The sequence below is a fragment of the Sus scrofa genome, chromosome 14 (assembly GCF_054392235.1).
Source record: "Sus scrofa isolate SSC_HxYL_T2T_F1_AM1 chromosome 14, Sscrofa_HxYL_maternal_Yorkshire_Landrace_v2.0, whole genome shotgun sequence".
Taxonomy (NCBI): Eukaryota; Metazoa; Chordata; class Mammalia; order Artiodactyla; family Suidae; genus Sus; species Sus scrofa.
In genome coordinates, this window is record NC_139396.1 from 103,951,384 (window position 1) to 103,965,479 (window position 14,096).

At 53.4% G+C, this 14,096-nt stretch overlaps 1 protein-coding gene and 1 long non-coding RNA gene across 6 annotated transcripts in view; one reads left to right on the forward strand and one right to left on the reverse strand.

Moving 5' to 3' along the window:
* LOC146396910 (uncharacterized) overlaps positions 1-6,232 on the forward strand; it is a 52,164-nt gene extending 45,932 nt beyond the window's left edge. For both annotated transcript variants that reach the window (XR_014828212.1, XR_014828213.1), the window contains exons 3-4: positions 729-838; positions 4,029-6,232. This is a non-coding gene — a long non-coding RNA (uncharacterized LOC146396910). The remainder of the gene's footprint in view (positions 1-728; positions 839-4,028) is intronic.
* ZCCHC24 (zinc finger CCHC-type containing 24) overlaps positions 1-14,096 on the reverse strand; it is a 78,199-nt gene that overhangs the window by 42,113 nt on the left and 21,990 nt on the right. Inside the window, exons 3-4 of one of the 4 annotated variants that reach the window (XM_084997447.1) lie at positions 6,453-6,522; positions 6,051-6,329 (exon numbers count right to left, since the gene is read on the reverse strand). The exons of the other annotated variants lie outside the window; for them this stretch is intronic. Coding sequence (XP_084853573.1) covers positions 6,316-6,329; positions 6,453-6,522 — 84 coding nt within the window. The 3' untranslated portion in view covers positions 6,051-6,315. Of the gene's footprint in view, positions 1-6,050; positions 6,330-6,452; positions 6,523-14,096 lie in introns of those variants that run through there. 4 annotated transcript variants of the gene reach the window in all.

Below are 14,096 nucleotides of genomic sequence, written 5' to 3' on the forward strand. Positions count from 1 at the left end.
CTCATTCAAATAATTAAAGCTGCAAGGAGAGCTGTGAAGGAACGAAATGCTATGGCAGAGACTAACAGGGTGACAGGGAAGCCACCCTGCGGGGCTTGGCTCAGCCTCTGAGTTTTCACAACTGAAAACTTTCACATGGATGTCTCTTTTTTTTTTCTTAATTTTTAGTGTTTATACAATTTTTAAGTTATGTTCCATTTACAGTTATTACAAAATATTGGACATGTTCCTTGTTACATGGTGTATCCTTGAGCCTGTGTAACACACAATAACAATAGTTTGTGCCTCCAGCTCCCCCATCCCTGTATCTCCCCCTCCCCCCATTAACCACTAGTTTGTCTTCTGTATCTGGGAGTCTGCTTCTTTTTTTGATATATTCACTAGTTTGTTGTATTTTTTGGATTCCACCTGTGATACCATACAGAGGTTGTCTTTCTCTGTCTGACTTATTTCACTTAGCATAATGCCCTACAGGTCCATGCGTGTTGCTGCAAATGGCTACATTTCATTCTTTTTGATGGCTGAGTTTTTTATGGCTTTATAGTTTTTATGGCTAAATTTCATCCTTTTTTATTTATCTGTTGACGGACACTCAGGTTGCTGCTATATCTTGGCAATTTTTTTAAGTTTAATTGAAGTCATATCTTGGCAATTGTAAATAAGACTGCCATGAACATTGGGATGCATGTGTCTTTTTGAATTAGAATTTTTGTTTTTTGTTTTTTCAGATATACACCCAGGAATGGAATTGCTGGTTCAGGTGTTAGTTCTATTTTCAGTTTTTTTGAGAAATTTCCATACTGTTTACCACAGTGGCTGCACCAATTTACATTCTAAGGTGGGTATTTCTTTACACATGCCCAACCCAACCCCAGCCCCAACATGCTGCTGCCAACATGCTCTGTGTCCTGGGACAAGCCCCTTCCCCGCCTGGATCTCAGTTTTTCCTTCTGTCAATGAGGACATGGCCGGAAAGGTAAATACTTCCTCTTGGGTGTCCAATTATTGATAGCAGAGCACTGTGTTGAGAAAGATTCTGCTGCAGCATCCTAGCTCGATAGGCAAGAATGGTGTGATTTTGGTGATAGCTGCCCTGCCATGGCCGTGGCTAGGGGAGGACAGGCACACGTGACTTGTGTTGGCATTCCAGGCCTAGATGATCCCTAAAGAACTTTCTGGTGCAAATGTTCTACGAGTAGCCAGTACACAGGCTGAAGAAGCAGACAGAGGTCATGTCTAGCATAGGCCTTAGCTTGCTGTAAGGCAGAGACCATTGCTTCTGCCGGGTGTGTAACAGAGCTAGTCTTGCCCCGCCTGGGCCACATGGCTGTGGTGCCTTGAGACCCTGGTTGCAGAAACACTTTAGAACTGTGACTGTTCTTCTAAGAAGCCTTCCTGATCAGACATCCCCTGGGCCCCTGTGGACACCCTGTCCTTTGTCTCTGCAGGAAGCACTGAGGAGGCCCCACTCAGTTTGTGTGTCTGTTGCCTCCTCCCCTCCCCGCTCCCAGAGATCATACAGGATTCCTCACTGGTCCCCAAGCCCAGCAGGGGTCTGGCACAGAGCAGGGAGCCCCTGGGGAGGAGGAAAAGGACAAAGTGACCATTTTGGACATTACTATCATCCTGAAATAAGCAGCTCAAGGAGAAAGTCAGGAGGGCTTGGGGAGGCAGGGGGAGGGGGCAGGCAGCGGGCTGGTGACTTCCTGGACAAGCATGCCGGCGATGTTCCTGGTCCTCAGTGTGGCTATTGTCCCTGCCCGTCCAGAAAGCAGTCTCAATAGGGCCTCTGTCCCTCCTCCGGCAGCCCGGCCGGCTCAGCGGCGTCCCACCCAGGCAGCTGGGAATCAAGGACCGACACTTCCTGTCCCTGCCGCGCGAGTGTTCCGAGGGGCAGGGAGAGGGGAGGGGGACCCTCAAGACAAGCATCCGTCTATGTCCCCCCTGGAGGAGGGCTGCCCAGCTGTGGGAGGAGGTGGGAGAAGCGAGAGCAGCACTGGGGACGCGCTCACCCCCGGGGCCTCAGCCCCTCTCCTCCCAACCAGCTCTCCCTCTGGGCTGGAGCTGTCAGGAGAGCCACTGTGGCCGTCTTGCTCTTCCTCGAACGGCCAAGCACATCCTTGCCTCACCTCAGGGCCTTTGCTCTGACTGGTCCCTTGGCCAGAAGTGCCCTCCACCAGCTCTCCCGATCACTTGTTCCCTGCTCCATCTGTCTCGATTCAAGTCGCCACTGCCTCTGAGAGACCGTCTCAGATAAGCCTCGCACCACGTGCATCCGTTTGTATCTATGTCTTTACCATATGTCATCTCACGCTACATGAGCCTTACTCTTCCCTGGTCTTTCCTGTTTGCCGTGGACTGGCCCCAGTGCTTGAAGCAGTGCCTGGCACATAGGAGGTGACCCACAAACACACGCAGAACGAACAGATAAAAGTAACACACTTGAACATCAACCTACACACTGAGGGATGTGCTCTGGAAGACAGAGCCCTGTATTTTGGGAGCATGTGACCAGGTGGCAGGGGAGGAGGCCACGGGAAGCACAGGAAGAGGCAGGGGAAGGTAAAGTGGGGAGGGATCTGTGTGGACTGGGGAGCTTGTGCCAAGAGCTGTAATGACAGGAAGCACGGAGGGCTTAAGGCTCAGAGGGCAGCGGAGGCCAGCCCACACTGGGCCCTGGGACGACACTGCAGGGTGGATTTTAGTACAGGACTCACAGGAAGCCAGGGAAGGGTTTTTAATCATCTGTGCAAGGTTAGCCTGGCATTTTAAGAAAGTCTCTGGCTGGGTAGAGAGAATGGGTTGAATTGGGTGAGAGAGACATGAGGACACCAGTTAGGGGGCCATGGCCACATGGCTGGTGAGAGGCTGGTGTGGTGGCAGAGAGGAGAAAGGTGGAGGGGTTCCAGAGACAGACAGATGGTATAATCAATGGGACTTGGGGTAGCCCTCGGGGAGGGCAAGCCATGGATCAAGGCTCAACCATCCTGCCTGGCTGCGGGGTTGGGCCGGGGGTCCCTTTTGCTGGTGGCAGCTCTGGCTCTGACTGGGGGACAGCAGGGCAGGGGAGGGCAGCAGGGGGTGATGGCAGTGCCCTGCAGCTGGCAGTGATATATGGGACGAGGACTGGCCGGCACTGGGCAGCAGGCAGCTGATGGATGGGACAGCCTCATGATAACAATCTACCCAGCTCCTTTTTCAGGGGCCTGCCCTCAGGAGTCAGGAGTCACCTATAAAACTGTCACCTGAGCCTGCACAAGCTGCCTCTGGGGACAGGGTCCACCCCAGAGCTGATGTGGAGGTGGGGCCAGATACCTTGGTGTGGTGCTGCAATTACACACACACACACACACACACACACACACACACACACACACACACACACACACCCCTGTGGGTAAGCAAACGGCTCTCATTGCAGGAAGGGCCAAGCTAGAAACAGCCAGGCCCTGTGCGCTCAGGCCCAAGGCTCACCCACAGTTCCAAGTTGCCTGAGAGGCCCCGGAACAATTCTTCAGAGCCCAGAAGGAAGGAGGTGTTGCATCTAAAGAGAGAGAAAACCCAGGAGGGAGGGGAAGAGGCTGGAATGGGAGGAAAGCTGCCCTGAGCCCTCCGTGGTCCTGCTTTACAGTGTGCACAGCAGCCGATTAGCGGGGTGTCCAGGGCAGGTGAGAGGACCTCCAGCATTGTACAACCCATGAGGCGCAGGGCAGAGCTCAGACCTCTCGGTTTCAAGTCCAGTGCTGGGGGAAGCCTGAGGCCAACTTGGAGAGATGGGTGGGGAGTGGGTACCTCCAGAAGCTCTCCCAGCACCTTCTCAATCCTGGGACTGGGCCATGCTCCCTGAGAGGGTCTCTGAACCCCAGAGAAGCACTATGTCCCCTGACACTGGCCAGATCCCCATGAGGCCATGTCTTCCTCCCTAGGGATAGCACCATGGAAGAGCTTGGTACAAGGACCCAAGACAAGCCCCCCCAGAAGCCCACTGTCCCCAGTCCCAGGAGCCCACCCACATGTCTTTCTTACAGGTCTTGGACGGTCTCTCCACACCTGCCTGACATCCAGAAGCCCAGAAGGTCAGGATCGCAGGATTGGAAGGTATACCATGGGAGACTGCTGTGTGGAAGCCATGGAGCAAAGCCTCCTTATTCTGCCTACAAAGGGGTGCTGAGCCAGGGGCCCCGAACCTGGCCTGGGCGAGCACACGTCTGCAGATGTGCAGGTGTGCACACAGCGCCCAAAGGAACGACACACACAGGTTTTTCTCCCAGGCACACACCTTGGGACAAGCTGCCAGTTCCATTTGAAGTCGACTGACAGGGAAGCAGGTGGTCGAGGGCAGCAGCTGCTTCTTAAGCCTTCCTGGGACCCAAGGAAGGCGGGTTCCTGGAGCTTCCTGTCAACCTGGAGGCTCCCTGCGGCCTGGCAGCAGCAGAGCCCCTGGTGAGCGTGTGCACCCACAAACCAGAGAGGGGTGTACATGTGGCACACACACTTGGAGCTCCATGTATGTGCACTGTGCACGTGGCTCACAGAGCCCCCTGCTCTGTACCCATCTCTACAAGCTGCAGTGGTCTGGGGGGAAGGTCCAGGGCTGGGCAGCCACAGGCAACCCTGGATTTCTCAAAACCATCAAAACAACTACGTGGAAAACTGGAGGATCATGCTGAAGGAAGAAAAAAATGCAGCCATTCATCTCTCCTGGAAACTATCTTTCTATTCTCTGGCCATTGTCTATCCCATGACCCCAACATCCACTCAGCCAGAGAAGCACAGAGTGAAGGAACTATGGCCGTGCATCTCTGAGACTTGGGTTTGAATCCTGTTTCTTTCTTTCTTTTTTTGTTTTTTGTCTTTGTCTTTTGCCTTTTCTAGGGCCTCACCTGCGGCACATGGAGGTTCCCAGGCTAGGGGTCCAATCGGAGCTGTGGCCACCGACCTACGTCACAGCCACAGCAACGCCAGATCCGAGCCACCTCTGCGACCTACATTACAGCTCGCAGCAATGCCGGATCCTTAACCCACTGAGCGAGGCCAGGGATTGAACCTGCAACCTCATGGTTCCTAGTCGGATTCATTTCCACTGCGCCACGACGGGAACTCCAGCTTCTGCCACTACTGGCAGCAGAAACTTGGGAAAGTCTCTAAATCTGCTGTGCACTGGCTCATGGGGCACCGGTTCTGGGGGGTGAAAGGAAAATGGTGTGGTCTGGTGGACCGGCCAGGGGAGGTCACGTGGGGCAGGGAGAGCCACTTCCTGGGCCTGGTGAAATCTACCAGGCTGCAAGCTGTGAATGTGGCATCCTGAGTAGTGGGACTGGTCCCTGCCACCTCAGGGTGACCCAAAAGTTGAGTGGGTCCTAGGGAAGGTTGAGGGTTCTGTGAAGAAAGCAAAGCCCGAGAAGAACGAGCTGGAAGACCCGTGTAGTAGCCAGATGCTTAGTGAGGAGGCCTGGGTTCAGGCACCAGCTCTATCAGGCAAGTCCCCTCCTCTTTCTGGGCCTCAGTTTTCCCATCTGGAATCAGGGGGTGTGTGTTTCGAGACGCCTCGGATGCAAGAGACTCTGCTGTCTGAGCCACAGCTGACAATCTAGGAACTGAACACCCTTGCTGTGAGATGGGGCCAAGGCCCTGAGTGAACAAGAGATGCTGCTACGCATCTAACCCACAGCTCTTCCTGCTGCATGGTCAGACACACCCCCTCACCCTTGCCCTACCTTCCACTCCTCCGTTGACAGTGATGGGACAAGAGCCAGAGCAGCGAGAGCTCTGTGGGGTCTCCAGGCTCCCCACCCCAACCCTTCCCCTCAGAGAGGCCATCCAGGCCACGCAGGGGAGGGGGCACGCGTCCAAGCTTACACAATCACCACCTTGTCTGGGGGAGACAAAGGCCAGGCTCTGGGCCTTGGCGGCCAACTGCCCGGCTGGAATGACAGATCACAGACTTGCTGAATTAAGAATTTTAAAAAATGTTAGTACAATAGCTTCGATGCTGAAGAATCTCTAAAATTCAGAATAATGATGTATTAGAATCACAGACGCAGAGATTCTTCATTTCAAAGAAAGGCATGTTGAAACAGAAAAACATGGGAGAATTCAGAATTGTACAATGTAGAGATGGAATGATCATAAAACCCCAGACTCTTTAATGAATTCAGAACAACCATGTGTCAGAATCATCCTGTGTGGGAAGGCTCATTTCCCAGAATAATAAAATGTGGTAATCACAGGATCTAAGAAATCTGGGATTGAACATCATACAGGGCTGGAAGCAGGAACTCCTGGAATATTCATTTCCAAGTCTCATGGAAACTTCTAATCTTGCATCCCTAGGACCCCAGAAGGACAAAGATGGTTTTGGTTAACTGAACCCCACCCCTACCCCACGCCAACACACACACACACCTGCCTGAACTCTATTTCAGAACTGGGCCAAGGTCTATCAGAATCACCTGGAGAGTTGAAAACAGGTCCATGGCCAGGCCGACACGGATCTCCTGAATCAGAATGTCCAGCCCCAAACTAAAAAAAAAAAATCCCCATGTGATTCTACTGCCAAGTCCCCCCTGAGAAGCCCAACCTGGTAAATCTCTCCTCCATATCACAGACAGGGAAACAGAGAATGCAAGTAGCTGGCCCCAGGACACACAGCAGTGGTCCCTAGCCTCTAGACCAAGGTCAAGCCCCTCAAGCTGTGCTCTTTCTCCACCTGGACCTTTTTGGCTCCAGAGGCCCTGTCCCCAACTTGCTGTGTCTGCCTCAGAGTCCCCCTGCTCCAGGGGCTTCCCCAGTGGTCTCAGGGACCAAGCAGACTAGGAGAGAGACGGCTAGGCTCACAAAGCCAGCCCCTCCCTTTCCCCCCACCTTCATGCTTGAGGTCCTTCAGGTGGTTTCCAGGGGGGAATGGAGGAGCGAATGGGAAGTGCTGTGGAGGTCATCAAGGTCAACCTCCAGCCTCCAGGGAGGCCTAAAATGAAGGAAGGTCCCAGGCATGGGGAGGCAGAGACCAAGGGTCCTCGCTGTCATTAGCTTGCTGACTGGCCTTAGATGAGCCACATGGCCTCTCTAAGTCAAAATGGTCTTAAGGCAGAGGCTGAACAGAGAACCTCTGGGAATCCCTTCTGACTCTGTCTCTTGACCTCACACCATCCGGCCACACCTTTAAGGGAATGGGAGTCCTCAGCATCCTTTGCTAGATTATTCCCAGTCACTTAGGAAGTTCCTTCTTATGTCTAACCTGAAACATTCCAGCTGCAGTGTTAGCCCTTTGTCCTCCTGCATGAAGATGGAGTCTATCTGGGCACAAAAGCCCTTTACTTGCTCAGAGGAAATCCCCAGCCCTCCTGCACCCAAGCTGAGGGTGCCTCTCTCCCCAGCCCCTGTTGCAGGTCTGGCTGGCCTTGCTGACTGACTCTGGTGGGAGCTGACCTCCCAAACAAACCATGGAGGTGGTAGTGGGGGGGGCGGGCACTCCTCAAGGACCACCAGAGCAACAGAGCCTGTCAGATCCTCTGCCTGACAGCAGTTTTAATCAGATGTGCTTACAGCTCTAGAGGAGCCTGGCAGGGCAAGTAGCCTGCTGGGCTAGAATGTTTCCTCCCGTAATATGGGAATTTCCAGCCAAGAACTCCTATGAAGCTATGGAAGGAAGGCCCAAAAGGCAGTCTCCATGAAGGGGGAAGTGGGCGCCAGATAATCCTAAAACCATTGTTTCCCAAATTTTAACATCCCTACAAGTCACCCAAGAGCTTGTGAAAATGCCGAATCTGATTTGGCAGGTCGGGGTGGGGCATTCTGCATTTCCAATAAGCTCCTGAGGCTGCTGCTATTACTGGGCCAAGGACCACACTTTGAGAAGCAAGCCTAGATGTTCAGAAATAAAAATCTTTTTTTATAAGATTTTTTTATAAGATTTTTTTTGTTCGACTTGGCTTGCAATTCCTTCCCAGCTCTGGTAGCCCATGAGATCCACACAGCAGCCCTGAGGGTTCACCACACAGAAGGGAAAACTGAGATGCAGCAAGGGCGAGGGACTTGTTCAAGGTCACCCACCTGGATACAGTACCTCCTCTAAACTCCTGCTAGAACCACACACACCCTGGCAATGGGTGGCCTGACCCAGGGACTCTTCATCCTGCCTTCCACTCAACTGTGCAGGCCTGGAGATAGAGGCTGGCTCCTGTGCCCTGAGGCCTCCCAGGGGTCTCCAGGGGGCCCTCTGTGAACTGTGCTGGCCACCAATCTGGCTCCTAAGGGCCTCAGGTTAGGAATCGACCAAGCTATAGAACCAGGCTAACGGGGCTTAAATCTGCGCTCTGCCCTTAGCTCCTACGTGGTAAGGCTGGGAGAATTCCTTGACATCTCTGAGGACTGAGATAACGTGCCAAGACTCAGCACGGTCCCTGGTACCTGGAGGGTGCTCAGCCCGCATTTACCAGCTGCCTTCCTTTCCTTCTCTACCTCCCACCTGAGCCTTGTTCATCTCTCTCTTCCTCCCTCACAGGTTCATGACAGCACAGCCTCTGAAGCAAGACTGTCTGGGATTGGATCTGGGTCGGTCACTTACTGTCTCTGTGCCTCATTTTCTTTCTCTCTGCAGTGGGGATAATAAGAGCCCACAGAGGGCTGGTGTGAGGATTAAATGAGTCAATACGTGTAAAGTGCTTAGAGCAGAGTCTGGGACATAGCGAATGCTCCCCCTGAGTGTCAGCTACCGTACTGTTAATACCACCTCCATGTGACAGCCCAGCTCTGCGGCAGGTGCCATGGCAGATGCTGGGGGCACAGTATTGAAGCAGCACGCGCTATGTGCCAGGCGCTGTGCTAGTAATTTTATGGGCTTCCATCCTCCCCCACCGCCCCAGATCATGGTCAAAAGAGAAGACAAAGATAATAAGCTGTGCGAGGGTCCTTTGGGAACTCAGAGGAGGGAGGGACCTGTGGATGGGAGGGCTCAGAAGGCCTGCGGGAAGAGGAGACCACGGGTCTAAGTTTCACAGTCCCCAGCAAAGAGCAGAGGAGTTTGGGGTTCAGAGGGCTTTTACCCCTTGTCATCGTGCTCACCACCCTGGGGACATCCCCCTCCTCACCATCTCCTCAACCTGTAGGATGACAGACACTCAGCTCTGGCATAAAGCCTCCCTCCTTGGCCAAAGCCAGCGAAGTGTGGGGATGCAAGGCAGGGAGGAAAGCAGGAGGGGAACGCTCTCTTCAGCAGCCTGATTTCTCCCCGGGCCAGATCACAGCAGGTGCACAGCGTGCCCCAGTGGATGGGTCTGTTCTTGAGGTAGAGAGGACCCGTGGGAAAGGCTGGATCCTGGGGTCAAACAGACTTGGCCTGGTCCTAATCAGCTGTGGGACCAAGGGCAAGCTGCTTAACCTCTCTGTGCTACTTTGCTACAAAATAAAAAAGAAAGAAGGAAGGCAGGGAAAGACGAAGTGGGAGAAGAAGTTTGACAGACAGACCCAGGCCCAGGAGAACTCAAAAGGCCAACAGCCAGGACCATGTCCTGGGGCCCAGGCTGGGGCCACACTCTAGGACCAGGGCTGGGGCAGAGCGGAGCAGAGCCATGCAATGAGGGAGAATCCCCTGTCCTCCAGGGAAAAGGTGAGGGGGCAGGACAGGTGAGAAGAGACGCCATTGAAGGCCTTAGAACTAGGTCCTGGGAAGGGGGTGCAGGTGGTGAAAAGTGGGGTTCCAGAGGTGGGCCTGGGATGGCCAGGGAAGGTGGCTCCAGGGAGGTGGGTTCAAGCTGGGCTTTGCAAGGAAGGAGGGAAGAACACTGTTAGGCGAGGGCATTGCAGGAGCAGATGGTGGGGAGAGGGTGGGGTCCGGCATGAGCAGAGGCGCAGAGGGTGAAGGGCCCAGGGTGCGCTATGCACCTGCGTGTGTGGTTAAGCAGCCTGGCTGGGGTGAGGCAGGGAAAAGAAAGAGGAGGCTTCAGGGCCCGTGGCATCCCAGGCGGCCTCTCATCCACTCATGTTAACCCTGCAAAGCCAGCTCGTGAGGCTGGCTTACAAATGAGGGCAAGTAAGGCTCAGGCAGGCCCAGCAACCTAGCAAGTACTACTAACAAGAGCTGCCATTGACGGAGCACTTGTGGGATGCCAGGCACTGTATCAGCTGCCTTCCCACCCATTTCCCACAGATCCCCTACAAGTGGGTAAGTCCATGTCACAGATGCCTGGGTGACGGGGTGCAATGCACACAATGACACAGCTGGGGAAGGGAAGAAGTGAGCTCTGAGCCCAGCTCAGTGAGACTTGGCTGCTCTGCACCCTCCTGTCCCCACTGAGGCTGAGGGGACCAAGGGATGACCCACATAGAACCTTCCAAAGGGCCTGAAGAGCCACCTTGAGTTATTTCAAGAGGAAAACAAGCTGGATGAGAGGCACAGGCCAAGAGCTTGACACACAGGAGGCCAAGGGCAGATGAGGAATTGAGTAAGTGATGAATGAATAAGGTCCTCCTAGTGTTCAGAGGAGGGCAGTCCCTTTGAGCTTGGAGGAAAGGGGGAAATCAGAGAAGTCTTCCTGGAGGAGGTGACACAGGGGAGCTAGTCAGCCCAAGGATGCAATTGCTCTGCTCCAACCCTCCACCCACTAGGTTTTGCAGGTGTTTAAAGGACCAGGGACAGGTTCTGGCTTCCAGACTCTGCTGACATCCTTGTCCCTCAGAGCCCAGAGGCAGAAGATTGAGAGAGAAGGTAAGGCCAATTGACATGGCGAGATTCCTAGGGGCCCCGAGTCACCATCTGTGGTCCATTTAAAAGAAGAACTGGCATCTGAGGATGTGAAACTGGCCCTCTCAGACTCTTTCCTGCCAGGCTTGGGACAGCAGGAAGGATGTAAAAGTGGCTGCTCCGTGAGCCCCCACGCCCTGCCCTTCATCCCCCTGACAGCTGCTCCCACTTGTCTCAGCCAGGGCAAGCGCTTGGCGGGTCCAACTCTCTGCCTGGCCAGAGGAGAGCTGGAAGCCCACAGGTGGCATGGAGCACCTTCTAGCCATGCCTCATCGCCCCTCCTTCCACAGCACCCTCCCTGGGCAGAGGGGAGCCTCCAGCACCCAGTTCCTAACTTCCCATCCTTCAAGCCACCCTGCATGACCCAAAGTCATCAGAGCCTTTCCCAGCCCCCCTCCCAAGGCTCCCGAGAAAGCTCAGCCTCATCACTGGTCTCCCTGTAGCCCATCCCAGAGGCAGCCTGTCCTGTGGGATGAGAGTGGCCTGGGAGGACAAAAGCCCCCTCCAAGGACCCTATAGCTCTGAAATGCTTTCTTAAATCTCTGGAACTTCTCCAACTAGTGTGGAACAGCTGAGCTGAGGCATAACAGCAACGACGGTCATTTACGCAGTCACGACAGCAAATACAGTGTATGTGAGGTGCCCACTCTCTGCTGAGCACTTCAGATAAAATAACTCATTTATCTTCACAACATCCCAGGGGCTAGGTTTTTATTGCCTTCTCTTTACAAAGGGGGAAGCCAAGGCTTAGAGGCCTTTAATCAATTTTCCCAAAAGCACACAGCTAGTACAAGGCAGTGATGGGGGGTGGCTTCAAGGCTGCAATGGGAAGCACCACACCACAAGGTGAAGAGGGCCTCAGAAAGGGAGGAGGAAAGACGCCACACAGGGATGGGGTGGGGGGCACCTCAAAATCAGCACAGACCCCAAGCAGCAGGCACCATACCATCTGCATCAACACCTGTCCCAGCTGACATTCTCTGAGCACTCATGGCATCCCAGGTTCTGTGCCAAACACTGGAATATCACAGCCCAGGCCCCAGGATTCGGAGGAAGCCCCCGCAATGATGCCTGCTATGTGGAATGCAGGCCACCTGCCCTGGGCCAGGCCCTTCCTCACTGGAATCATATAATGATGCTGTTTTTCCTCCATTTCCTTTTTATCTTCCCCCTCCTTCCCTTCCTTTCTTCTCCCTTTTCCCTCCCTCCTTCCCTTCCTTGCTCTATTCATCTTTCATAACTTTTGTAATCCTGGCCCAGCACCATGAGAAAACCTCAGGTTCCCCACCAGTGCATTGATGGCTCTGACCAGTGCTTGATGGCTCTGAACTAATCAATGCTCCCTGGCCCAAGGTTCTGCAGAGGACATCCTGCATTCCCCCTCAGTCCCTCTCTGCCTGTCCCTACCCCAGGTTCACTCTGGCCCCAGAGGAAACCCAGGCCTGCAGGGAGGTCAGGGCTGCAATGAGGGGTTGGAAACCCCAGGCAGGGGTCAGACATGGGCTAGAGGCCATGACCCTCCTTTTTTTTTTTTTTTTGTCTTTTGTCTTTTTAGGACCACACCTGAGGCATATGGAGGGTCCCAGGCTAGGGGTCAAAACGGAGCTTAGCTACCAGCCACAGCCACAGCCATAGCAACGTGGCTTCTGAGCCGCATCTGTGACCTACACCACAGCTCACAGCAATGCCAGATCCTTAACCCACTGAGTGAGGCCGGGGATCGAACCCACAACCTCATGGATACTAGTCAGGTTCATTAACCACTGAGCCACGACGGTAACTTCCTTCCCTGCCTTCTTTGGATACCCCATAGGGACCAGAATGCTCTGGCCTGGGGAGAGGTGCAAGAGCTGGGGTCCAAGAACTGCAGAGACCAGGCAGGGAGGGAGGGGACCTGGGCCAGCCTCCACTTTCCCCTGGCCTCCTGCCCCTCCCCCAGCAAGCCTCCGAAACAATTCACATTCCCCCCTCTAAGGTTTCAGCTGTTCTAGGACTCAATTCATTCCCTGCTCTATTTTTCTTCTTCTTTTGCAATCTCCAAGAAACCCGAACTGCCAGATGGGTGGGGGCAATGATTGTTTTCTGTCTCACATCTGGATTTCATTAGCAGCCCAGGGCATGCTGACTCAGGAATGGCAGCTCCCCTGGGCTCAGGCCCTCCCCGGACCCCTCACAGTGCCCGGTCCTTAGCTGGACAGGGGAGGCACACCCCTCAGACCTCCCTCGAAGGAGTAACCAGCCCCAGAATATCTTGGGAGTGGTGAGGCTAGGGCTTCAAGAATTCCTGCTCTCAGCTCAGTGCCTGCCGGGTGGCTGCCAGCTGGGATTGGCTGGGCCTGACCATCATGAAGAGTGACAGAGGGCTTAGGGGAAGGACCCAGGGTCTTGGATATACTGCCCCCATCTACACTTCAGTCTCTATTCCCACAGAGGTGCTGAGTGGGCCACCAAGGAAAGGGAAACTTGCACTGACCTCAAATTGCAGAGCTATTTTGGAGAGGAGGAAGGGCAGCCCAGAGAAGTTAAGTGACTTGTCCAAGGTTGCACAGCTGGTAAATAGTAGAGGAGGAACTTGAACTCTGGTTTTTGAGATATAAATTTGAAGCTGTTTCCTTTGACCTCAACAAGATGTCCCTTCACTAACATCGGGGTCCTTACTGTTGGCATAGGGACCCTCAATCCTTTCTGAACTTTAGAGGAAAAGTAATATCTGAAAGTTTCAGAGCCTATTATCCATCAGAGAGGTCCGCAGTTTATGTCCAACCTAAAGCAGCCCTAGACTCTCTTCAGGACCATATTAGGACTTATGGGCCGCCTCCTCCATAAAAAGTGATTTAACATTCTATTTTATTTTATGACTGTATTGATATAAAGATAAATATTACCCAGGCTGCATTCATTATTACATGCTCATTATTATTACACTCATTTTTTCCTTCTGGTTTTAAAATAAATGAAAATTACAACATTTTTTGTGGGCCCCTAAAAGAATTGTGGGCTCTCGGTGCTGCGCCTGCTGCTTCTCCTTGGAGAAGGTGGCCTGGCACTCGGTCAAAGCACTCGTGCTCTGCAGGGCACTTCTTGCCCTCTCATATCTTCTTATTTTCTTATTGATTTGTGCTTATTGTTTGACTTCACCGTAAGTATAAGTACCAAGAGAGTGGGAACCCTTCCTGGTTTGTTGACTGTGGCATCCTCAAGTTCTACTATGCCAAGCACATAGTAGGTGTTCAATAAATATTTGCTGCATGAATAAATGAAGAGACTATCTTCTCAGGCAGGTGTATTTGTACCCCAGGTAGCGGCACCCCATTGGCCCCGGTGGCTAATTCAGGGATCTGTTACCCCTCTTGAT